This window comes from Apaloderma vittatum, unplaced genomic scaffold (genome assembly GCF_000703405.1).
Source record: "Apaloderma vittatum isolate BGI_N311 unplaced genomic scaffold, ASM70340v1 scaffold4796, whole genome shotgun sequence".
NCBI lineage: Eukaryota > Metazoa > Chordata > Aves > Trogoniformes > Trogonidae > Apaloderma > Apaloderma vittatum.
In genome coordinates this window covers 12245-39092 of record NW_009723241.1, presented here as the reverse complement: position 1 = coordinate 39092, position 26848 = coordinate 12245, and the positions used below count along the sequence as shown (strand labels likewise).

The 26848-nt window shown below is 43.2% G+C and overlaps 1 protein-coding gene across 1 annotated transcript in view; it reads right to left on the bottom strand.

Annotated features, from left to right (window-relative positions):
* EXT2 (exostosin glycosyltransferase 2) overlaps positions 1-26848 on the bottom strand; it is a 69835-nt gene that overhangs the window by 32625 nt on the left and 10362 nt on the right. Inside the window, exons 5-7 of the mRNA XM_009872027.1 lie at positions 24972-25111; positions 24003-24096; positions 5270-5401 (exon numbers count right to left, since the gene is read on the bottom strand). Of these exons, the coding sequence (XP_009870329.1) occupies positions 5270-5401; positions 24003-24096; positions 24972-25111 (366 nt within the window). The remainder of the gene's footprint in view (positions 1-5269; positions 5402-24002; positions 24097-24971; positions 25112-26848) is intronic.

Sequence of the window (26848 nt, the reverse complement as noted above, 5' to 3'; positions counted from 1 at the left end):
GGAAAATAATCCAGTCTGTAATATGTTTGGCTTTTCTTTAGAAAAGGCCAACAGTCTTCAGTCAACCCGTACAAGCACTATAAAATTGCTTGGATCTCTTCCTCGATGCAAAGTATTTAGTATGGCATTAACTGCACATGCATTTATCTTCTGCGCGTCCTACACTCCCTCCTCCTGGAAAAAAAATACTCTCCTGTACCCAGCAGGCAACGGTCTAATATTCTGATCCAATATAAGCCAAGTTAACGCCAAAAAAAGCAGCCTTCCAGCCACCCAGTCCCTCCCTTGTCGTCATATCCCCTGCTCCACTTTGTTTTATTTTTTTCTTTTGCTGGGTTAAGATTTACATGAGGAAAACTAGTTTGGTTAATTCATAAGCAAAGTAGAAAATTCCAAAAGAAGGCAGCAGAGAGAGACAGAAATGCTCATCCAACTGCAGAAGTGAGCAAGGAGGCTTCTTTTGGCAACAGGCCCTGCTTACAGCAGTTCAAAGTGTTTGGGAAACTACAGACCCAACACAAGGTGGGCTGGTTTTTGTGTTGAGACCGGAGAAAGAGCTGGGGAACGGGAATACGCAGACCTAGCCTCATCGTTTGTAAATGTGCCACTATCACTTGTTGTTCAACATCTTGTTGATGTTCAACAACTTTACTGATGACCTGGATGAGGGGATTGAGTCTACCCTTAGTAAATTTGCCGATGACACCAAGCTGGGGGGGAGTGTTGATCTGCTGGAGGGTAGGAAGGCACTGCAGAGGGACCTGGACAGCCTGGGTCAAGGGGCTGACGACAACGGGATGAAGTTCAATAAAACCAAGTTTAGGGTCCTACACTTTGGCCACAATGACCTCCTGCAGCGCTGCCAACTGGGGCAGGAGTGGCTGGAGAGCAGCCCAGCAGAGAGGGACCTGGGAGTGCTGGGTGACAACCGGTTGAACAGGCAGGGTGCCCAGGTGGCCCAGAAGGCCAGTGGCATCCTGGCTTGTACCAGGAGCAGTGTGGGCAGCAGGAGCAGGGCTGTCATTCTGTCCCTGTGCTCAGCCCTGGGGATGCCTCCCCTCGAGCCCTGGGTGCAGGGCTGGGCCCCTCCCTGCAGGAGAGATCTGGAGGGGCCGGAGCGGGTGCAGAGGAGAGCAACGAGGCTGGGGAAGGGACTGGAGGAACAGTCCTGGGAGGAGAGGCTGAGGGAGCTGGGGGGGTTCAGCTGGAGAAGAGCAGGCTCAGGGGGGACCTGATCACTCTGCAACTCACTGCAGGGAGGGTGCAGTCAGGTGAGGTCGGGCTCTTCTCCCCGGCAACCAGTGACAGGACGAGAGGGCACAGTCTGAAACTGCCTCAGGGGAGGTTGGGGTTGGATCTCAGGCAGCCCTTCGTCCTGGAGAGGGTGCTCAGGCCCTGGGATGCTCTGCCCAGGGCACGGGGGAGTCATCATCCCCGGGGGGGTTTAAGGAGAGGCTGGATGTGGCACTTAGTGCCATGGTCTAGCCATGGCAATGCTGTTTAGTCACAGGCTGGACGTGATGATCTCAGAGGTCTTTTCCAGCCTCAGCGATTCTGTGATTCTGTGATCGCTTTGTCCAGGGTAACGGCCACCCCCTCAGACACAAAAGTCAAGGTACTTCTGTTGAAAAGAGAATGCAGTCATGGTTACATTGGCAGGTATCTCCTAATTCCTAATCTGACACATAAGAGTTCAAAATAAAGCAAAGAGAAAAACAGACCCTCCTTTGCAGGTAATGTCAAACTTGAGGCAGCCTTCTGTGAAAGATGCAGCTTTTTGATTGGAGGTGTTGTTGTTATAAAACGTAATTAATGCCACATTTGAGGGTCCTAAAATTCACTTTTTATCCAGCTTACTTACAGGCTGTGTTCTGTTCAATGGCTGCTAACTCAAAAGAGGTTCAATCTTGCCCTACTATAATCGAAATAATACAAGGCAGCACTACACAAAATCATATGAAACAGACTGAAATCAGATGATGCGTCTTAAAACTGGAAGCAAACCCAGGAGGCTGCAAAAGCTCAACAAAACGAGGAGTAAAATGTGCCCCTTGGAGAGTTATGAGCTATCCTAATTGTCAAAGCAGACATAATGTTATTACTGCTTTATTTAACCCCTGAAGCAGCTGTAACAATTGAGCAAAGAAGCAGCAATCACGTTTCTATTTCTCTGTTACTTCTCAGGACCCTAGGGGCATACTAAGCAAAATTAACCCCTACAAGGATACAAAGAAAAAGAAACCTTAAACCAAGGAGACAGATGAGTAAGGGACAGTCACCAAGGATTCTTTCTGGCTACGGATTCTCCTCTGCGTGACGACCTTGCACAGCCAGAGAGCTCTTCTTTGTTTCAGAAAGGTGTATTTGCCCTAGGAAGCAAGCTCAGAAGCCCATGAAAGCTGCCATTTTCTGCATAAATATTCCACAGGCAAAGCCCTGCTCTCATTTTCAAAACCTCCCTGTTCAGAGCACAGATGGACCCGAGCTCTATTAACAGCCACATCCCGATTAAAGAAGTCTCTGGCTGATTGCTGTTAGCCCCTCGTCTTAAAACGGTGACTGCACCTCACTGCCTTCTGCTCATCGACCTGCAGCTTCTACAGATTCCTTTCGCAGCTCCACGTTCCCGCCCGAACCACGCCACGGGGACACGAGTGCATGGGGGAGCGCCGCCTTAATCCTCCCCAGGCTTGGTGACACTCAGTTACTCATACGTTTATTAACCTGAACTTGCAGATGTTTCATTTTCCCACTTACCTACCCTGGGGACGACCCAAAATCATTTTCCTTAAAAGCTTCAGGCTTCGAGTTTTCAAGAAGAATATGGGGATTTCCTTGTAAGCGAGGAGCACATTCCAGGCACCTTCAGTTACTCTGGCTTCTCGTCAGAGTTAGAGGACGCAGATGCCACCTGCTGCTACCTCAGATGTCCACGTGTACCTGCTTTCCAATATAATGTTTCATGTGGGTTTTCTAGAAATTCTAACAGTGCAATGAGCTTAGATAAGGAATGCTCTCGGGCTCAAGTGGATCACCATTCCCCTGACAAGCACACACCAACTGTGGAATTCTGACTAGTGCAATTATTTAAAAAAATAATAATAATTAGACTACCCGTGAAGTTTGCTGTCGTATTCAATTTACTGGCAGATACTGTATGTATCACCACCTCCTCAACTGTCCGAAGCTAAAAATCAGCTGAGCCCTGAAAAATACGCTACCCTATACACCACACCTGTAATACGCTGTTACCTCAAAGAGATAAAACATTTCACAGGAAAAAAATACAAGAAAATCTCAAAGATAAACTGGAGAAGGTTCCGGTTATTTGCTTCAAATGAGAGAACAAGGGTCAAAACTAATTAGTATTAACTGATTTAAACAGGAAAAGAAAAGAGGAAGAAAGGAGGAAGAAAGAAATGAAAGAGAGGAGGAAGGAGAAAGGAAGGAAAAAAAAAAGAAAAAAGAAAAAAAGCCTGAGGGAAGAAAATTTCTTACATGCTCGGAGTAGCTATCAAAATCCCCAGTTAAAGACATCACAGGATTGTGTATTGCTGTTCTACAAATTTAACCACTCTTGAACAATTCCGAACCCGAATCCTATTTTCTTTAAGTGACCCTCCAAGAAAGGGTCACGAGCCCTCGGTGTTGCTGGCTAACGCGGAGCTTACGCAGCCCGTAAAGAAACTTTTAATGCTGTTTCTGTTTCACGTCGAAGCACGAAGTGAACGCAAGCACATATTGAGCCGTTTTCATAGACCAGGATAAACATCTAATTTTTTCAACTGAGATGTAAAACCACAGAGGAGCCGACCGCCTGTGGCACCAGAGAGTCACGACACGAGGCGTTAGCTCCAACGTCCTGGAGGAATTCCAGCCTGTCGAGTTGCAGCCAGGCTTCTACCTTCTCGTGTGGACACGACATTCCTGCCCAGCCCTTGCCCTGCCGTGTTTCCCCAGCTGCAGAGTTCCACAGTTCTGTTCTGTACGTGGCTGTAAACCTTCTGCTTGAGAACCTCCACGTTTAACAACTAATATAAATATCTTTTTCCAAAGTATACATTAAAAAAAACCCCAACAAACTGCTTGTTGCTCTGAGTAAGCTTAACTTCCCCAGAACCAGATAGGTTCTCAGTAGTGGAGAGAACCCAGGAGAAGATGGTTTTGCAGCCTCTTCGAGGTTAAACAATCCTAAAGCTGTCCTCTTCATCTCACCAAGTGCTTCTTCTGCCAGCGGAACCTAAAGGCGGTCAGAACACCTGAACATCTCGCGGAGCACCTACGTAACGCTCACAGGGCTGCACTCCTTCCTTAAACACTGACAAGCATCATGTTTTCTCTCTCGGCAGCCTAACGAATTTCCACACAACGGGAAATCATCTCCCAAAGCCTGGCAACGAGCTTCTGACTCCGTTGACAACTGGTCACAAACCACCACCCGCCTGAGGAGTTTAAAGTGAAACACAGACCCCAGCGCTCTCACCCAGCTGGCAGAGAACCTCTGCTAAAGCATCAGCAACTGGGACAGTAAATTCAGTTTTATTAGTAAAGCAAAGTTATTCTTTGACACAGAGAAAATTAACCCATTATGAGTGAAAAATCATCCGCAGGCGTTTACACAGTAAAAAAATCAGAACCAGCTGCTCGGTGCAGAAGGTTAATTAATACTCCAGCATTTCTTCTTAATAGAAGTGGGTTCAACCAGTGAAATTGTTTTTTAATTAGTCTTTTTTTGTTTAAGAAAAAAATACCCCAGAAAAACTTTGCTCATCGGTTTCTGTACAAGAGAAGTTATGTAGAAATAACACAGAGAAAATTCTAGGCATAGAAATAATTAGCTATTTCATCAGAATTACAGGAAAGAGCCTTGCAGATTAAGATCTTAAGTATTTCCACCTACTATTTCCACTGCAGTTATTCATTTCTAAATTCATGCTAATTTCAAAAGAATTAAAGAAGTGTGTGTGTACGCACACAGGGAAAATAAATAAATATCTAAACAAGCAAGTAATTTAGTGTGCACAATAGAAATAGTTAAAAGTTCGCATTTCACCGCCAGGACATAAAATGAACTGCTAGTTATTTTGCCAGTTGTCATAAAATATATTAGCTTCATCCGTGCAGGTTGCCAACACAACACACACCCCCACAAACACGCACAGGATTATTACCAAGTTTCATAGCACATACTTTTTATAGAAGAGAGAAAAAAAAACAAAGCAAACCAGCACGATTTATTTTTATGAGCGTATCAAACGAATTCACTTACCACAGCTGGGGGATCGTTCCATTCTTCATAAGAAATGGCAGCATACGGGTAAATTCTGTCATTGATGATCTGAAGAGTAGCAAGAGCAATGGCTTTCATCGATCGAAAATACGCTTCCCAGAACCACTGCGCCTGTAAAGAGAATATCGTTCACTTTCGAGTCGCCCAGATACAGGGCTTCAGAATCAATTCAGGCTCGCCAAGCACAATCTACGTGTCAGGTGGAAATAAAATCAGGAGGCACGTTTATCATAGCTAGGGTATTTCCACAGAGCCCCAAAGGCTTCAAAACTCAACCCCGCCCCTCCAAAAAAACAGGCTTTGCAGCCAATAAAAAGCTGCAGCATTACTTCGCAAGCGATTAAACAGGAGAATACTCGAGGCAATTGGTTACGTTCACGCTTTTATCGTACGTTCTCCTCTTGCAAAACGTCAAAAGTAGTTTGACCCCAGAAGAAATCACTGTTAGACTCAGTTTTTCCAAGGCAGAGGAATCCACGGTGCAGTAAAAGCACACAGCCTAAAGGTGGAACCTAGAAGTCGCATTTTAACATCAATATTAGAGACGGCTGATCAGCTAGAGAATTTCAGCACCTGTGAACCCTGCCAAACTGATACCTTCTAGAGTCGTCCAAAAATATTAAAGTGTTTACCGAAAAGTACATGCTCATTTGTTACAATCACTAATCTAGGCTAATTTACAGCACGGGCAGAGTAAAACTGCTGGAACCTGATTTTCCCACACACAGATGTGCTGAATTTCACAGATGAGCTGTTTTCAAGCTGAGGTCCTGTACAGCAAGTTTTAATCTCGCGCCAGAAATGCCAGGGGTTTGGAAATGACAATGCTGACATACCCGATTCTCTGTTAATAAACGTACTTGTCAGATGTCTAGAACCACCAAAACGATCCTGCGGGACCCCATCCAACCCAGAAGGAAACACGCGTCGCCAGTAAATGCAGTTCAAGTGTTTTAGCCCAAGAGATGTGAAATTTTTCAACCTCATTTTAGTTCGGGAAACGCTGAAGTGTCCAGAAGGTAATTTCATTTGCAGTCTCCCTACGGATCAGTCTCAGCTCTAAGAATGTATTTGCATCTAGGTTGCAAAACAATGAAAACAAAAGACAATTTTTTTTTTAATAACTGGAAGCTGAAGAAGCTTTCAGAGCCAGAATACAAGTGAGGACAACCTACAGGTTTGGGCAAGTGCTATTTTACACAAAAGAGCAAAAAGGCTCTGCACACAGGCTGGTTTTAATCACGTGCTATGAGAATATGAAATATTATTGAGCATATCAAGTTACTGAAGGAATAGCAAGCGCTTGGAGGTCCAGACTTTAAGATGAACCAAAAATAACTCTCATTTAGCAGTTGCTAAGGAATTGCCAATGTGTCTCACTGCACTGATGTTACTTTTTAAAAGATAAAGAGTGATTCCTGCAGGTGCCGCTCAGGCTGGAGCATTACCAGGCTAAGTGACAGCGTACAGGAAAGATTACAAGTGAGGAAAATGCAAATTCACAAGCAAACTTGCACATATTCATGCATATGTTACCTTGCACTTTACTCTGAGTGCAAGCTACAGGATTCACAACTAAAGCCCAGTTGCCCAAACTCTGCTCTGTGGGTAATTTGTACAACAGGTTCTTCAGTTCTGTTAAATATCTAAGATGAAAAAAATAAATAAATCCATTTCACAATTTAAAAAAGCCAACTAGGAAAGAGACAAGTGCTCTCTGGAGCACTACTTCCCTTCTGAGAGAACATTAATGATGAACTCAAAGTTTTTCAAAATTTTATTAAGCAGACCGCTATGTCCAAAAATTATACTTCTCTGGAGCTTGTGATCCAGGGAGGGTGCAAAGCAATTTCCTTCCAGAACAGAATAACTTCCCTCTCCCTATTTCTCTCCCTGGTAGGACTTAACAGCTGGATAACAGGCCTATCACTAAGAAGACAGAACAAAATGAGTATCAAGTCCAACTGTAAAAGCAGAAGCATTATATAAACAGATAAGAATAAATAATGTCTGCTTTCCTAAAACACCAAGAAGACAGTACGTAAAGCAACACCACATGCTAAGCAAAGGCTTAAGTATTTTCATTTCTTAAAGAAAAACGTATTACATAGAACCCAGCAGGCACTTGATTTAAAAAGAAAATCAGACAAAGATTACGAATTAAAATTGACCACAATGCTGAACCTCTCTTTTAAAGTATCCTAAATAGACAAGAGCAAGAACACAAAATTTCACACGCCATTTTCTCATTATAGTTCAGAATCGCTGCTACAAGCAGCACCAAGCAGGAAGAAGAAATTATTTCATGCAGCCTTTCAACGTGTAACTTTATCAAGTAATTCAGTGGCTATTATTTGTGTGAAATACATGCAGGACCATGTATTTCATTGTTATTACATGACAGTATCCCCTAACTCTAAGACTGGCTATTAATACTGTAATATCTATAATTATCTAGCTTCACAGCAATCAGAGCTGTTCTTCCTTCTGCGACAAAGCTAGGACGGATCTGATCTAGCTTCTCTTTGCTGAAAGAATGTTTGCAGATTACACCTTTATACCAGAAGCAAAACTGGAGGAAAGGGCAGAGGGAATTTTCTTTTTATAGGCAAATATTTATGCAATTACTTTTTTGTAAAGAGTTTGAAAACGTTCCCACAGTTGCTTGTCATTTTTTGGAGTTGTGTTTCTTTAAGGGAGAACTCAAAACCTTCTGAGGGGATTCAAAGTCTCCGAGCAGATGTTTCAGGGTCTCATTACTTCCTACCCACCTTGTTTGCTTTTATAAAGCAGAACTGATTAACATGGCTTGCCGGTGTCTGCTGCTCAGCGTGAGGAGTTACTAAACATTTTGGGAAAGTTTTCTATTGGGAAGAAGTATGCCCATTCCATTCGAAATGTATTTTCTGCTCCGCTTGGTGTGGCTGAATAAGCTTATGTTGGAATGTAACAAATACCTAGGAGGGATAAAATCCCACGAATGCACTTGGGGTACAGGAGAGAGAAACAACAACAACAACAAAAAGACAAAAAAAAAGAGAGGGATCTGTTCCTGACTCCTAAGCTTTCTTATATATTCTTACGCATTTTTTCTGAGCTGCCCATTTCTCTTTTCCACATCTATGAATTCAGAAGGCTACTGGTTATATACTTGAGAGCAGGCGTAACAATTTGTAAGGTATAGCAATTGTTACACACTAATTAGAGTTACCTGAAAGCCTTATAGGATCTTGAAATAAATGACCCATAATGAGATTTTGTCTTCCGCACAGCACTGATTACTCACAACTAGGATATGGTCAAGCTATGATTCTTTTAACATGAACTGAAATTAACTCCCAGACCTCTAGTAGGCTGCTTGGTGAGGCTTCAGAATTTTCTAAGGACCACAGACTCATTGAGAACGCTCACTCTGTGTACACCTAAGCAGCGCTTCGGCTGCGGGCAATCTAAATTGCAAACAGAGATCAAAAGTTGACTTTGTACGACTGCCAAAACGACACCGATGAGCGGGCGTTAACCTACGGGGTCTCATTCTGGGTGCGTGGCTTACCAGGAACTGCACACAGGTATTAAAGAAACACGGCTTCTCTTCCCCTTCTAAATTTCTAGATAAATAGAAAATCTAAGCTAGGTCCATGCTGAATGACAGACAAGCGTTGCTTTCTGTAACAGTTGCACCAAGATGTAGAAGGATGAAGACGTAGAGTATCGAACGTCTTGGCTGAGCATGAGAAATATAAGATGTCCCCGGCCATGGCAGCGGGGTTGGAACTAGATGGTCTTTGAAGTCCCTTCCAACTCAAATAATTCTATGATTCCATGATTCTACATTATTGAGTTGCCCAGTGGGTTGGAAGGAACTGAAATCTCTCAGATTCCTCATGAAATTAATTTGCTGTTTTTTTAATTTTACAAAGCCAAGAGAGCCTCACCAGGAAAGCCAATGGAAGGATTCGGAGACCAAACTCTGCCCTCTCTCCAGGGGATGAGCTCTGCAGACCAACGGTCACAAACACGGGCACGTAGCTCTAAGCTGGTTCTCTTCCTCCACATCGCAGTTTCAACCACCGCATCCTCCTTAGAAGGGCCGTGAAAACCCACCGCATTCGGTAACGGCTAAAATCGCTTAATGTACTGTAGAGTTATTAATTCATCTCTACAAATGCATATCCACACTTCGAAGAACGCCAGCAACATCTGTAAGATTTAAGAAATTCAGAAATCTCGTGAAGTTTTCCTGGAAACAGATGGCGTGGGAAATCTTGCGTCCCTTCAAGCAGGCATCCCAACCAAAAGCTCGATTCCACAGGTTTTCGGTTCCAGGATTTTGTTCAGGCGGATGATGATGAAACTGAACTGAGAACACCCAGCACATACGGGTACAGGCGAGAGTTTGGGACAGAAGCATTCGCAGTTATTTTCCTAAGAGACAACAGACAGCAGCACACGGTGACAGGGGAGCCGATTCCCAGAAAGTAACATTTATTTAGGCAAGGTGTTATTTTCCTTAGAAATAAACACGCTCAGGGGCCTCGCATCTCTTTATAAGCTCCTTACAAGCCTGCATAGCATCAGGTTACAAAGTCCATTTGTATAATGTTTATAAGTTCTAGTGTTAATGCCTCTAATGGTGCTCCAGTGTAGAGTGCAAGACACATCAATGTAAATCTTTTGATTAGTTTGCGAAAAGAAAAACACTGGGCATGAGGCAAGGAAAAGAATACTTTCTGTAAGGTTTACACCAAGGGGAAAACAGCCGGTGAAAGAAACTTCCTAGCCTCCTGTCTTTTCACAGCCTGTGACTCGGTGGGAGCCGGTAAAATTCGCAAAAGGGGGAAAAAAACCCAAGAATCGCAGAAGGGTAGTAAAAGTTAACTGCCCATAAACCACCACTTCTTTCAGCTTTTAGGTCAGGCGCCGCGATGCCATACAATCTTGCCCCACTGCAGGAGTTTGGCGTTTCCAAAATGCCTCGCAAAGGTTTACGAGGCCCTCAAACGTAACCATTCTCACACCGGCTGGGGGTGACTCTACTCACGGGCCTTCCCTTCTCCGCGGCTCTTGGTGCTCCCAGTTTTCACTCCCCGACCAGCTGGGTTGGGGAAATTTGGCTGAAGGAAAGAGCGTGGCACAGTTGCCGCAGCAGCACTGCCCTGGAAGCTCGGTGATCTTGCTTTAATCCTGGTTCTGTTACTTATTTACAGCTAAACGCCTGTCATTCATTTAATTTCTCGCTTCTACTTCTGCCTCTCAGCAGTACGTGGAATATTCACCTCACTGAGATGTCACGAGACATCACTTCACATTTCGGGGTGAAGAGAAGAACAGAAAAAAAATAAATTTGCTTTTTTCCTTGGAAAAAAGAAATTTTAAACTAACAAAACTAATATTGAGCTACCGAATGCTACCAAAGTCACTGTCTGTGGCCACGCTTTTGCTAAAACGTGTACCTTCAGCAGAGATCTAGAAGATGTGACCACAAATACCTACAGCTCCACTGTGCATCTAACAGTTCTGGGCAAGGAGTTTGTCCACTGAGACCTTCAGGCTCTTAAGTTACGTGTGACACCATATTATAATCAAATGTTTTTTTAAGTTACTGAGCCCTGATAAGTTATTGCCCATCAAGCAAGCTCCTATAATTGGTCACAGGTACCTCCCTGCCTCCCCATAACCTCTCTCCATTGTGCAGTAAGATTAAGGAGGCTACTGAGGGTCAAGATAAACTGACTTCTTATACAAAAAAGTTTCCCATGACAAATTTTGGCTTCAGATTGAGGACCCTACAACCTCAAATTCCCACGTTTCAGCCTATGAATTTTGACCTGTCTCCTCTTTCTGGAGGAACAACGAGAAACCCTCAGAAAACTTTATACTATGAATAATCAGACAGGAGTTTGTTGGTCCTAGAAAGTGCTAAGAACTCCGGTTAAAAGAAAAAAAATAATGTGGTTTGGGACCCTTAGCAATATCACACAATCACGTTCAACAGAACTGGTTGAGAGTAGCCCTGAAGAGAAGGATTTAGGGGTGTTGATAGACGAGAAGCTCAACATGAGCCGGCAGGGCGCTCATGCAGCCCAGAAGGCCAACCGCATCCTGGGATGGATCAAGAGAAGCGTGGTCAGCAGGGCAAGAGAGGGGATTCTCCCCCTTTACTCTGCTCTTGTGAGACCCCACCTCGAATACTGCGTCCAGTTCTGGTGCCCCCACCATAAGAGGGACGTGGATCTGTTGGAGTGTGTTCAGAGGAGGCCACAAGGATGATCCAGGGGCTGGAGCAGCTCTGCTACAAGGACAGGCTGCGGGAGCTGGGATTGTTCAGTCTGGAAAAGAGAAGACTTCGGGGGGACCTAATAGCTGCCTTCCAATCCCTGAAGGGAACCTACAGGAAGGCTGGGGAGGGACTTTTTACAAGAGTGTCCAGCGATAGGACAAGGGGAAATGGGTTTAAGTTGAAGGAGAATAGATTTAGATTGGACCTTAGGAAGAAATTCTTCAGTACGAGGGCGGCAAGACTTTGGAATAAATTGCCCAGAGATGTTGTGGCTGCCCCCTCCCTGGAGGTGTTCAAGGCCAGGTTGGACGGAGCCTTGAGTAGCCTGATCTAGTTGAGAGGCGTCCCTGCCCATGACAGGGAGGTTGGACTGGATGATCTCTAAGGTCCCTTCCAGCCTAGGCCAGTCTAGGATTCTCTGATTCTCAGTGGGGCAAAAAACAGGGTCATTTTTAGAGAAATTTAGAGCTCTGCTACGTTAAAATACCTCCCAAAGAAACCGTTCTCCTTCTTTTACGGGTGCACGAGAAGACAGAGTAAGTGACAAGCCGTGGGCCACGATCCTTCTTCCCCTTAAAGTCCTATCTTCACAAACCATCAAGGGCCCTTTCATTTTCCCAGAAAGGCACGAAGATGTGAAACGAGAACAAACACGAATGCAGGGTACACTTATCAAAAATAATTTGTGTGCTTCAGGCTACGGGAAAACATAAGAGCAATGCTCTGAAAAGCTGGCTCACTTTTGGAATGCCAGTACTGTTGCCCCAAACGGGAGGTAAACTCTTTAAAAATCATTCTCTGAAAGTAAAAACGTCCCCATCCACGGGCTTTCATGCAGGGATTTTAAGAGTTAATCCATTAAATCAACTCAATACTGGTAAAATCCCACTAACCTGCCCGAAACTGAAAAGCTTGTTGAATGGTTTTCATGTTTTACATAAAATCAGATTAAAAGCACCTTTCAAATTTGACCGGAGCTGGTTGCGTTGCCTGTTTGTCACCAAGGACCTACTCCAGAAAAGCAGTAGTTGCAGGCATTGTGTAAAGACTGCTCCTAACACTAGCAGGCCACTTTTAAAGTGGGAGTAACAAAGAATTGCACTTTTGGGGGCATCTGATCGCTTCAGATAGAGACTAATCCATAACGCAGCACTGAGGGTTCTCAAAGCTCAAATCAGAATTTTCTCCAGAAGGGAAAAAGAGAAATGAGCAAAAGGACAACGCAAGGCACATACAGTTGTCCCCAGTTTAGTTAAGCTTTGCTTCTAACGGAACATGACAATGTTGGTTTTTAATACTGTTTATGAATTTTCATTCCATCTTTCACTTCTTGTTTCTGAGCTATGCGTGATTCCCAAGTGAAGCCCTGAAAACATTCATTTATTTAGCTTATACAACCTCTGTGAGTGGCCCATAGAGGAATATTCCTTAATTACAAGACACTCCTGCAGCACGAGCAAGCAAAACAGTAATTTGTGTCATTACAGCCTTACATTTTAAGAAAGAAATTCTAGGTAGACATGTTGTGGTGCTAGTTTTTATTGTAATTTAGGCTGCAATTTAGTAATTTAGGCCGCAGAAGCAAAGCAGGAGGTGAGTTTAATCTCTTGGCTCAATATTCTCTACTGTAGTAATTTCAGCCAGGAAACAAGCACATTTGCCTATTTCAGATACAGAAGAGTGAAAAATAAATCTTTCCACCACCCAAATTTCTTTCTTTTCTTCTTCAAGCTGCTGATTCAGAAGGAGGCAGAGGTCAGAGTTCAAAATACTAGTTTTACTCTTCAGATACCTGCCACTTGGGAGTAGCTCACTTCTACTGACTCTCCATTTTATTGCTGCAAACTACTCGGCAAATGCTGACTCATAAGAGCGACGGGTAAAGGAAAAAGTCAGCGCAAGCTCAGATATTAATCTGAAGCTTCTTGCACTTCAGCCACCCTCAGATCTCCTCTGCAGTGCTTCGAAAAGAATCACTTGCAGCAGTTACAGCAGTCCATACATCCAACAAGACGGACTGTGCAGATAGGAGAAGGGTTCTTTGAAACACATCTGCTAAAGTTAACGTTCTGAGTCTTGCTTCCATATTTTCAGAGAATTTGTGGTGGTTTGGGCTTTTTTGTTTGGTTTCGGGTGCTTTTTTTGGTGGTGTTTTGGTTTTTTTTCTTTGTTTTTTTTTCCCCAAAGGTTTTCACTTTCTGCTTACGAACAAGAGCCTTGCCCTGCTTAAAATCTGGCTCAAATATCTGACACAGAAGAAGATATCAAGCCCTAGGAGAGCAGCAAGGAACCACCTCGTTCTCAGCCGGGGCTGACAACACTGTCGTCGCAAAGCACAGAGACGGAGCCAGCAGAGAAAGGAGCAGGAGGAGATAAAAAACAGTATTTCATAAAGCGCTTGGGGGATGTAAAGATACGTCATGTAAAAATAGCTACCGTGTACCCAAAGAGCTTTGCTCCCAAGGAGCTTCCAGGTCTGTCTTCCTCTTCACAGACAAAGGACACTGCAGAAACCACCCAGCTGTGGAAGTCACACACATCCTACTCTGGTTTCCAGACATAATTATTACTGGTAATATGGTAAAGACCCAAAACCAGCCCCCTCTCTTCTCCCCTCCCCTGGTTTCTAGGGGTTTGCAGGGCTCCCCAATCCCTCCAGTTTGACCAGGCTGTTACTGGGAAGGAGTAGGCACACCTAACCTGAGGAGCAGTCGGAATTACTTGTATCCGTATCTTTTCCACGACAACTTTGTCCTTTGCACGCTCTCCGCGTGCAACCAGCCCGGCAGCGAGGCACGCGATCACTGATTCACCAGAAAATAACGGCAAACAAAGACGCGCGTGTAATCGCTGGGAACATTCAACTGCTGGGGGACCCACAAGTTGGAGGGCGGGGGGACGTTTCAGCCACATTTCTTGACACATGACGGACAGCTCCTGAAACTGAAAGCAATAGGTTTCGAGTCCCGGGGGTATTGCCTTCAAATATGTCTTATGTTCTCAGGGTAGATCGGTTTTCCCCGCTGCAGGCGTCCCGCCGTGAGGTGAGGTCCCAAGCAAAACAGAGGAATCTGCCTGCAAGCCTTTGAGGTGGCAGGAGCCAAGGGGGGTTCAAAGACAAAGCTGGCTGGTGGGCGGCACCTCCGAGTATTGCAGAGGTTAGAGGTTAGTAAAGCAGGAGCCACCGGCCAATAAAACAGTGTTTGGAGAGCCCACTCTACAGATAAATTGGGGATCTGTTTACACCTTTCCCAGCTTTCTGAGTTACACACGTTGATGCTTCCCACTGTGATCTTGTCCCACGTCCACCGGCAGCTCTCCCCTCCTCAGCAGCTGCCCTGCTCTCTGCCGGTCGGCTTTGTAACACGGCTCAAGGATGCTTGGAAACTTTTAATCAGCATCCAGTGTCAAAAATAAATAAATAAAAGCACAACTGCTTTTATTTGCGTCGACCGCTGCAACAAGATCCGTCTTGTTTGAGATTTCCCATGACTGCTGTACTAATGCTGGGAGAAGAGAAGCTTAAATTCCCTTGATTAGAGAAGCCAAACACAAAGCGAGCCCGGTGCCAATCACGCACATGAAAGGACAGCTTTTGGAAGCAAGCAAAAAAAAAATCACCTAGGTAGGGTTACCGTCGTATGATGGCGGTCAAAAACGAGCACATACCTCAACTTCGTAGTTTAAGCTCTACACCAGGAAGGACTTGCCCTTTTGATGAAGAAACACTTTGCTCAGTTTCCTGTAAGCTATATAGTTCTATTTTATAGAAGCTTAACCACGCATGTACCCCATACACACAGTTTTCAACACTGGATAACTTGAACCGCAGACGTTCCTGCCAGTATTGCTTGAAAACAGATCTAACTCACTGACTTCTGGAAGGATAAAAGCTGAAGGACTGGTAGTCACGAGTTCTTTTTCACATCTATGGGAAAAAGACAGTTTAAGACACGGTGCTGATTTTTCCTTCACACCTTTGAAACAACTGATCTGAGCTCCAGCTACGTAAAAAGATGTCATCCTTCAGGACTCAAACCAGCTGATGAAACAATTAATAATTGCCTGCTGTGCTGGTCACACTGCAACAAAACAGAGCTGAAAATAATTTTACATGGGCAAAAGAACTGATAGACATCAATAGAGATTATTTACTCCTTCCTTGCAAGCACCTGGAATAGCATGCTAAAGAGTAACACTCATTACTGCACAAAGCCAAATTCTGTAAAAAAGAGAAGTAATCTCCAAGACAAACATTAAAACCTGTTACAGAAGTCCTTGCTACCCCAAAAAGGATAAGTACGGCGCCAACTGGTGTTTGCATAGTTATTCTGTATTAATCTTTTGCTTCACCTCGACTACTATCAATATGAAGGAAGGAACTGGGAAGCATTTTATGGTGAACTGTGCTGTGAATGGAAACGAAAATGAAGTAACCTGTGAACCACAATGCCATTACCAGCTGAGTCCAGTCGCAGGAAACTTTACTTCTTAAGCTTCACCGTGATCTAACAACTTCTATCCGTGCTTCCCTATTCCACTATTAGGATCCTGTCCTCTATAGTCCTCCTCTCTAGAGCATCTGTACAGATTTAAGCCACCAGAATAGATTATGTATTCAAAGACTGGTGCCATTTTAATTTTGAAAGGGTGTTCAAAATTGTCAGCTAACGGAAAAAGAAAAAAAAAATATAGGAGAAAAAAAGAGCCAAGGAAAAAGGAAGGAGCCAACCCTCCCACCCCCAAATTACACCATCTGCAAGCCAAACAGCATTACGGTATATTCCTAGCAGAGTTCAGTTTTCCATTTGTAACAAAGACACAGTTTTCCTATACGCAGGCATCCACCTGTCCAATTTACAAACATCAAAGGAAGAGCCACCTAAATATTATCTGGCAGCAGATCGTTTCTACAGAACATGTGAAAACCTTGTAACTTAAAAGCCAAAGGTCCCCAATGTGTTGTAAAATATATTTTAGTCATTTAAATAGTATAATAGTGCGATTTGACCTTGTACAAGTTACTCGTGCCCTGAGCCACTCATCAGTAAAGTGAATACATGACCAAGGTGTATTTACTACTACAATTTAATAAACTCACATGCAAATTACTACAGCAATGCAGTGTATTTATACCACACAAGTAAAAAACACTTTCAATAAAAGTGGAGCAAGCAAATTTGATCAAATGTGACGTGGTACAGTCTGAGCAGCAGCAGAGGGAGACCCTAAAGAATGAGTGGAACAGCAGGAGAGGTGCTTAATCATCTATTTATCTGCAGCTAACTAATATTTACAGAATATTTTCAAGTGTTCTTTCTCAGAGAAGTACATGCCTTTCCAAATTTTGGATCATCTGGATTTATCCGTACTCTATGCAAGCTGCATACAGCAAGGTGCAAAGGCTAAGTACCAAAAGTCCACTTTGTAACAACATACAGACTCTCAAAACCTAATCTTAAAGGAACCACAATAAAACAATAAATAACACTGTCTTAAAAGAGCACGATCTCCCTCTTACAGTTGAAGTTTAACCTTTTGTTGTTTAGAGGCTGCAAGCCCAGAAAGAAAGGCAGCACAACTGCATCCTGCAAAAATTACTTATTGAGGTGTTGACGGCCCTCAAATTTCAGAGCCCGTTCTCAGAGATGGAAAGCAACAGGGCAGGACAGACAACAGGAAAAAAAAGATAAAATCGAGGATAAGGATACTCTCTGCAACAAATGAAGCGGGGAGGGGGGGAGCAATGAAAGTCTCGCATATAAATGCCAAGGATTCTACAACTCCCTTGGTGATCCTGGCAGTAAGCCAGGAAAAAAAAAAGTTTTGCCTTTCCTTTGCTGTTTGCAGCAACAAATCTTTCCTCTGGAGAGGGGGTGAGAGAGCTGGAACTAACTTCACCGCATCTGATAAGATGGCAAATTGTCCAGGCTTGACATTTATGGGGGACCCGGAGCTCCCCCGAAAGCACTCTGGGAGGATTAAAGCAGGGTTAGCCTCTCCGGCCGCACTCCTTCAAAAGCTACAAATGGCAGACAGATGAAAGTTCATTTACATGTGATAACGATGAGTTTAAAGAACCCCGAGACAGAAGCTGTCCCCTGTCAGTGAAAGAACTGCAGCTGGAGATTGAATACTATCACTAAAAGGATTTGTAAAAAAAATAATTTTAAAAAATCTAACTGTGCTCCAAGAACTTCCAGTGTCGATATTGAAATGAAGTTCTGTGCCATCGGCTACCGAGAGCTGAATGTCAGCTCTTGTCCGTGAGCTGCACCACCCGTTCGCTTGAACCGTTCCACAGGAGGAAGGGGATGTTTCACACGCCAGCAGCGCTCGCCTGGAGCCAGCAGAAAGGCTCATATAGCTGTCAGCGAGCTGATAAGAGCTGAAATTACTCCACAGAGCCCTCTTTAAAGAAGAGCCAGAGAAGCCCATTAAACGAAAGGGAGGAGGGGTCAGCAAAGCCAGCCACTCGCCTCCTTCGAACACGGCACTAAAACAAGTCAGTGATTTATGCGCGTGTCTTCAGCTCTGCTTGACCCCGGTGCCTGAACTCCTCCTCAGGTCAGGGCTGAGGCACACGGGACCCGCGCTAGAAAAACCACAACAGCTCGTCCAGGTATTCCGCCTGCGGGGACAAACCCTGCCAACAACACACTTTCTACGCGTGCTCTTTCAACTGAATTTACACGCCTTCGTAGGTTTTTAAGTGTTCACATGGGCTGAAAAGACAAGAGGTCGTGATCTAAAACTTTCATGAATAAAAGGCAAGAACGTCACGTGGGCGCTATTTGAGCAGCTGGGGCTTCGGGAAAGCGAACGCTCCATTCCCACAAAGGTGGAAACTACACATCACAGGCAACATTCACTGAAGTGTCTGGCAGCCATCAAAGTCGAGGTGCGTTTAAAAAAGCACTGATGATCTCACAAGGTTATTCCACAAGGCATTGCAATACCAAGGTCTCCTCCAAAACACGAGTCCTGAAGTTGCATCACGGCCATCAGCTCTGACCGAGCCACCTTCTGCTCCTGTGTTGGGCCCCTGACACCGCTCTGCAGCAAGGACCTCAGGAACTTGCCCTCACAGACACAGCAAACATAAGGCACCGTTTCCTCAAAGTGCTCTCCAGCTCCCAGAAGTCTGCAGCTCTGGAACCTGTAAGCCAGAGGCTGTATCTTCGCATTCGTCTCTGACAGAGTTTCTTTCTCTGGGCTTCTTCGTTCACTTTTCATGCCAGTAAAACCCCTTCACTCACACAAAATGCTGAAGCACGGAGTCTCTCACACTACCTCCCAGTCCTGCAAAAACATCATCTCCTTTTTCATATTTTTAGACCGGATTCCAAATAATAGAAGGCTTAGAAAACATTAGATGAAATGGTATCAAACAATGCGCAGTCATATTCATTCATTTTCTTCATGACCTTCTTATTTTATAGTTCTGAATTATATCGCTCTTCCTCATCTTATCCTCAAGCATTCATTTCCAAGATGAAGAATGTTACACTGTTTAATCACTCTTCTGGTGAAACTTCTGATCATTTTTCTTCCATTATATACCTTTTAAGATGTGACTACGAATAACTACAAATTGTATCCAGGGTGCAGACATACAACAGATTTAAGGAGTGGCATAGTATCTTCTTCCTTTCTAAAAATTCTTATGTTACTTTTATGGACCACAACTGACCACAGGATTTATATTTTCCCTTAACTATTTATCCCAGCTCTAACAACTCTTTTCCCAGGGACTACAGACTAAGAGGTCACCACTGCCTAGGAAAAGGCTATTTGAAATTGCATATATATACCCCTCTCTTCATATACTCCATTCTTTTTGCCACTTGATCATTTGGTCAGGCTGTACTTTAATTTCTATTGGCCTAAGACAACTCAGTTCCAAATTAAAACCTTTCCCAAAGCAGCATCATTCATAAGGGGTAACTGCAAGGGAGTTTTTCTATTACTGTTAGCCTGAGCTGCAAATTTTCCCTTACAAAGCCGTGCTGTCCTGGGCTGCTTACCTTCCACACAGCTACTGAATTTTATGGGATTTCTTACCTCCAACATCTCCACCCCTCGGTAAATTTGGTTGAAAACAGGCAGTGAGGAGGATCAGAAAAGAAATTAGAAGGCACGTTGTGTGTGATCATACCCTTGTTTCCCTGGGAAGCCGGGATGAAAAGAATTCCTGCACTCGAGACCACCAGCTCTTCGTTCTTGTACCATCTGAGCGAACAAAGTCACTCAGTCTTCCAGAGTAGATATTAATTTGAATTTATATTTCTAGGAGACCGGGGGCGTTATGAAGTTAAAAAGGAAGAGGCACACAAGGCCTGCTTTTGAAAATAAATTCCTTACCTAAAATCCATTCAGTAAGAAAGAATGTCTAAATAAACAGAGGAATAACTCTTCTATTCCCATCGCATAGTACTTCTATATTCTGACCCGACATCTTAAGGAGCCTATCTGTGTAAAAAGATATTTAGTGAGGGAAAACATTTACATTTACAAAGAGTCTGTATATTCAGACACAGATTCATGTCTCACAAAAAGAACAGGAAAAAAAGGCACAGAGGAAAATTTTTATACAAGACTCACATGAACTACAGCAGTGAAACACGGTTCTAGAGATTATCAGGCTCACAAAGCAAAACGTTCAAAAAACTCTGTTGAGAGGGAAAATATACAAGACCTGGGATAAGTAGATACTCTGCAAAATTTTGGGTTGCTTTTTTTTTTCCCCCCTTTACCTACTCCACTCCTCCTCAGGAGCGAGACAAAGCTTCCATTTTCACTCTCTAGCCTATAACCCTGCCACGTTTACTCCTGCTTCTTGCCCCTCTGTCGCTACCTGCCTGCTGGTTTGCGGCGAAGAAAAACCAACAGCGTAAGGCTGCAGCAGCGAGTTGGCTGGCTCGGTCGCTGTGCAGCCATCACCTCGCCTCTGGGCACTTCAGGCTCCATATGGAACTATTTGTGAGAGGGGGATGGTTCAAGGAAGCTTCAAAGAAAACGAGAATGACAACGTTACCGTAGAAAATGGACGAGACGGCAATCCCAGAGACGCACGGGTTTCATCCAGACCGCTATTAATTTTAGCAGCTCGACTAGCGAGGGCTCTTTTTGACGGTCAGTCTGTTGGAGTTTAGAAAAGTTCTCATATGGTTCTCAGGTAGTAACAGAAATACATAACAATTCTTCAGCATAGACTAGGCAACACACACAGAAACTATTCTCTTTCACGAGGAAAAACAGAAAACTGAAACAGGAGTTGGTGAGGGCAAAACGTTCTGCAAGTTTGACCGATAAAAGCGTAAGTGAATATGGCTAATCCCAAAATCTCAGGTATAATGCAGGGCAGTAGAAATTAATTCTGATTTCCCACAGGTCAGCGCTGCTCAAAGCAATAAACCTCCTGCCTGTTTGTGTCACGCGCTGCCTGGCAAAACAACTGAGCAAAATCAACTTGCATTATAGGAAAACACCCACCACAGATCCCAGCAGACGACAACTACAAAGCTGAAGCACCTGTATTTCATTCTTTTCATGACAGTATTGTCATGATCAGGGTACAAACCATATGAAAATATTCTTAAATATGTGTATTTATATATTTTAAATGTAACAACTTCTCTTAAAGAGCTTTCCTCTCCTCTCCAGCAGATGTATGGCTAGAAGTACTCCAAGAAACAAAGCAAAAATTAAGCATGGAGAAAACTTTACTCCTTAAACACAGACAATCTATTTCAACTTGAAAAAAATTACATATACATACATATGTGTGCATGTATATACACATATGTATATATATAAACTTCGGGGCATGATCTCCAGAGAATCAATTGTAATAAAATACTGAAGTAGTACCTAATTAATAAGAAAACCGAGAAGCTAATGTTTACAATAAAATCTGTTTCAATTATGAGGTTTTCTAACTAAGGATGAGAACTATCAAGACACCAACTGAACCCAAAGTGACCAGACAACAGGGCTCTGAACCCACAAAGGTTATCAGAGCCAGAAAGCCTGACAGGTATGATGAATGGGTGCTTCATCCTACTCAAAACCAGGAGAAATTTAGAGCAAGAATTTGTTCTGTTTGGCTAAAGAGAGGGCGATCTCAACCATGCTCACGTCAGAACACGTCAGCTGGTTTCTTAATTTACTGGAAAAGTAGGTTAACTGGCAGGTGATGGCAAGTCTTTATCAAAAACAGATTGTACTCCTAGCAGAAGTGTATGTGCAACAAAATCAGTTTTCGCAATAAAACCTAAACCCATCCTAAATGCAAAGGAAACGGTGTGATGTTGTAAAACAATCTTCACACCAATTTGAACATTAGCTCTTTGCAAGGATCGCTTTCTCCTCATTTTAACATCACTTGTGCACCAACCATCTTGTAGCTGTTACACCAAACTCCAGACGTTTCACAACGCGAGAACAAGAAAGAACACGATCATTGTGATCTAACTATCGGCAAGAGCTCAGTGAAAACTAGGACGGGCTGGAAAAACATAAAACATACCAAAAGACCAGTTTCAGTATGTTCTCTTCCACTCAATAAAAACCCAGCGTCAAAATACTGTACATCAAGTGTTAACAGCCCTTGAAGTTGAAGCAGCAAAAGAAGGTGGTTGAAATATTACTTGGAGATATGAGGTACTTGCAAAACCAGAATATTTTCAAGCTTTTGTTGCCCTTCCACAGCTAAGCAGAATAAACAGAATAAATCACCCCAGTTTGTTTGCAGGATCATCCTACAAACAGCTGTTAGTGGAGCTTCATCTTAGTAAATCCTTGCCTGAGAAACCTCGCGATTCCATCCCAATACTCTTACTGTCAAAACACACAACTGCGTCCTCAACAAAGGCATCAAGATGGAAGAGGAAGCTTTAGAAAAAAACAGAATTCCCACTCTGTTGTCGTTTTTAGGGGGTTTTTTGATTGTTTTGTAGGGTTTTTTTTACAAATGAGTGTTGTTTCCTGATTTCATACTTCAAAATTACTGTTCAAGCTGTCTTTAACATCAAGTGCCTCCCTTGTAGAAGAATAAAATAATCCTTTCAGGATAATGCTGTGATATTAGTAAAATAGACAACAAGAATCAACGCACGCTTTAACAGACTATTAATGGCAATTTTCAAGCTCTGTTTGGCAAAACTCCCTCATGTTAACATCTCTATGTTTCCATTGAGGGGGGAAAAGAAAAGGAAACCAAGCAAAATTGTGTTTCTAGGAGCTGTCCCAGTAAAGCTCTCGTTTCACCTGCCACCCCCAGCAGAAACTTGGGCCCATGGGGCCCCCTAAAACGCTTCGTTTGCGGGAAGGGACAAGCGAGAGGCGACTCCCGACTGCTGACGGCGTATTTGCAGACTCTGAATGGGAGAACGAAGTAAAGTTGGCAACAGAATCCAAAAAAGATATCTATCACTAAATTTGAAAACCTATTTTCTCCGCACGTAGCCAGTATTAATATACGCTGCGCAGTGGCGACCAAGTAGAAATCAGCCAAAAGTTGCAGGTTATGCCCTGAAAAAACTGTGTCTTGGGTCGCTTTTGACAAGGACCATGCAAAAGGCAGCTTTGTCATTAAGGCTGGGTGAGAGAATTTCCGAAATACGCCTTCACGATCCTCACAGAAACTTGGCTCCAGAAATCCCGTGCATCTTTAAAAGTCACCCGAGATCAGTTGACTTCTTCCCTACGTACCCAGCTCTTACTTTCTCTATGTCTCAGCTGTTCGTCAGGAAAAAGGACGACGACAGTATCTCCCTACCTTGTGACAATACAGGAAGTTAAGGTGACAAGGATGAAAGATCCAAGACACAAATTCACATGTTAACACATTAGTTCTTTGCTAGTTTGTGATCTCAGCTCTTCCAGTCACCAAGTAAGTAGAATCTCTCTCTCAGAAGAAAAGTAAAAATTTCCCTCTCAGAAGAACTTAAAGTATTCAAAATGTTCAGAACTTACTGCTTCCCTCATCTTTTGAGCAATTAATATTTACCTTAATATTATTAATATTAATAATAATTAATATTTACCTTAATATTTACCAAGCTTCTCTTTAGATAAAGATAGACTTTGGAACTTCTTCTTTAATACAATTTAAATACCAGGTACGAGAAAAGAAACAAAGTGTTCCTCCGCCAAGGTGACCGTACCCAATATTCTTAATTTCCTGACCTGCTGGGTAACGTAGTGCTGATCAACAGCTGCGGCTCAGCGGTGGGCAGAGAGACACAACATGGAAAAGTTAACAGTGAATGTGGGGTTTTTTAGCATAAAGCAAGAAGAGGGCCCAACAATCAAGAGTCACACGAGTGTGCAACAGATGCTTCTGCATTCCACCAGATTTCAGGTGTACAAACCTGCACTCCAACCATAAATAAAGGAAAATAATTGAAGCACAGTCCGTGGTTTTACCTGTCTTTGCATCTCTTCAATCTGTCGCTGGGGGACACTCTGCAGAATGCTGTACATTTCGGGCATCTTTTCTTCAGGGATGACAACAGAAGCCCTAAAAGCAAAACAAACAAACAGAAAACAAATGGTAAAACAAGAAGAAAGAGCTCCTACATTAATTTATGTCAACTGCTTTTCCAACCCAGAATCTTGTCCTATTCTAATAAGACACATTCAGAAGATATTAGCAGAAAGCAAAAGACTTCTCTCAGCGTAATTCATTATTCTGTGGCAGTTCCTTCACACCACCAGCCAGTCTGCCCACAGACACCACCACAAAACGCCCTGGACTGCTCTGTACAGATATAAACGTGGAAGCGACAGAGACCCCAGGAATCCTGAATTCTCATCTCTGGATTGCCACTTACTTGCTTGTTTGGAGTCACCAAACAGTAACAGCACATACAGTGCTCTGAATACAAACCCGTAATTTTTGTACATATTAACCCAAGATAATGTAACTGGGAATAGTAATTAGAGAAATTATCTAGGCTCTTGATACAGTGCACTCAGCTACAAAACAAATACGTCTTTCAGTCTGAGATGATCTTAGGAATCACGATGCAATATAGAGAATTTAGCATTTACATGATGCAATTTTTAGTATTTACTTTCCTTCAGAAAGCCAGTTCTCACAGATAATAATATCATAGATAATATCTCACAGATAATCAAGATAATAAACTCAGTCTGGTTTAGAACTAATATGACTGCCTACAGGATAAACAAATGCTCCACCATCTCTGCCTTGTTTGTTGTCCTCTCCTATTTTTGATGCCTAATATATCAAAAGTAAAGACCACGTGCACCTTACTCTGCATTCTAACCCCTGTAACTCCCTGTACGCTTGACTTATCACATGGATTTTATTCAGATCACTGAATACAATGAAGCTGCAGTGGTTCGACGTACAATGGGGAGGGTACAGACCTCTTCCAGTCCAGAACCTCAGAAAAAGGTAAAATGTAGGAGTCGGCAACGATGACCGGGACGCAGCCGGCTTGAAGAACATCGCTCAGCACAGCCTGGCCCAAGTGGGCTCCACGGAGAACCACGCAGAACGTAGACTCCTGTCAACAAATGGCATCCAGGAAACGTTAAGATATGTACTCTCTGTGTGTATTTATGTGAACACGTTATGTTTTCCTGCCCTCTCTCATTAAAAAATCAAGTCAAAAGGAAGAGATGCTCGCTCCACGCGAGCAATGACTTCTGAACTATTAGCTAATTCAAAACAGTTATGCAACTTTATCTTCCAGAGGCTCAAAACCCTATGAAGTGGAGTGATGAGAAAGCAGCTACCGGGTCTGTTTTATGCTTTCTTTTAATAGTCCAACTTCAGAATTCGAATTGAGAAAATTCAAGGCAAAAAAATAAGTTAAATATTTTGAAAGTCTGGCATAATGAGATGAGCAACAATCAACATGAACTTACTGAGTACAAATCACATTGAACCCAATAGTCCATTATAGGGCAATCCAGCTCTGTGGATAGCAGAAATAGATTTCGTACTTTAAATGACATTTGACATCTCCGACAGCGTTTTCCCAGGTAAATTAAGAAATCACGGGCTAGATAAAGCCATCACAGGCTTTATAGTTCCGTAAGTTACAGAACTCTAAGTATAGAGCAGTTAGCAGTGGCTCACAGGTAAAACCATGATGGACCAAATAATCTTTCCTAAGTGCAAGAGTATTCAACGTGTCCCTTGGTTAACGAGTAGCAGAATTAAGATCACACTTTTCAGATCTAACAATACCTATGATTTTGCAGGATCAGCACGCACAGTGGATAACAGGATTATATGGATAAATTGACTAAAAAATACTGAGATATAGATATATACACACGGTTCAACACTTGGATAAAAACAAACAACTGCAGGAATATAAAGCATGAAGTAAGTGGCTGCATTTTGCACTTTGCAGAAAAGGACATTTCCTACAAAAGGACAGGAAAAGAAAGGGTATTCACATGCCAGCAAGGTTGTGCTGGTGAAAAAAACTAAACCACTCCACCTCCAGGTTGTATCATAACATAACAAACTAAGAGACCTGAAGGAATCACTCGCTCTTCTCAATAACAAAAACCCTCAGTGTGGTCAGTCAGTCTCGGGCAATGCAGTCCCAGGGGTTTAAAAAGAAACGATGACGACTTACCTTGAAAGTATGATCTACAAGGAAATACTGGCTATATTAATACTACTTATTTTGAAGGGCAGGAGGAAGATGGCTAAAGGGAGCTTCAAAGATCTAAAAAGTTGTTGCAAAAAGGCGCGTTCCAACAACATGCAAGACAAAAAGCCACGAGTTTCAACAGAAGACTTCTTGATTACGCTGCACTGACCCTGCAAATAGGGACTTTAGTTCTCACTGCCACTCACCTTGCTACAGACTCAAGATCACAAAACAAACGCTTGTAGAGTTCAGCTACGCAAACAAGCAGAAAGGCCAAGTCAGTATCACCCCTACGTCTAAGAAAGAAAAATTATCAAGTTGATCCAGGGGCTCCCACAGACAAGAAAACATCTCTGCAGCTCGTGTTCTGTGGCTGGAGGAAAAGGAGCCAGGAGGTTCGTCAGGGCAGCAAAACAACAAACTGCAACTAGGAAATACAAGGGGGTTTTGCTGGCTCTTTGCTGCTTTCCTAATGACATCGTAAGACCGGCGTTCGTACCCATAGAGCACCAAAGCCTTGCAAATCTCATTCGAGAGAGGACTGCAAACAGGAAGCATTAGCAACTCAGAAAAGCCCGTCTAGTAGGAAGTCTGGAAAGGCAGAGCTGGAAAGGATGAACCATGATTGCG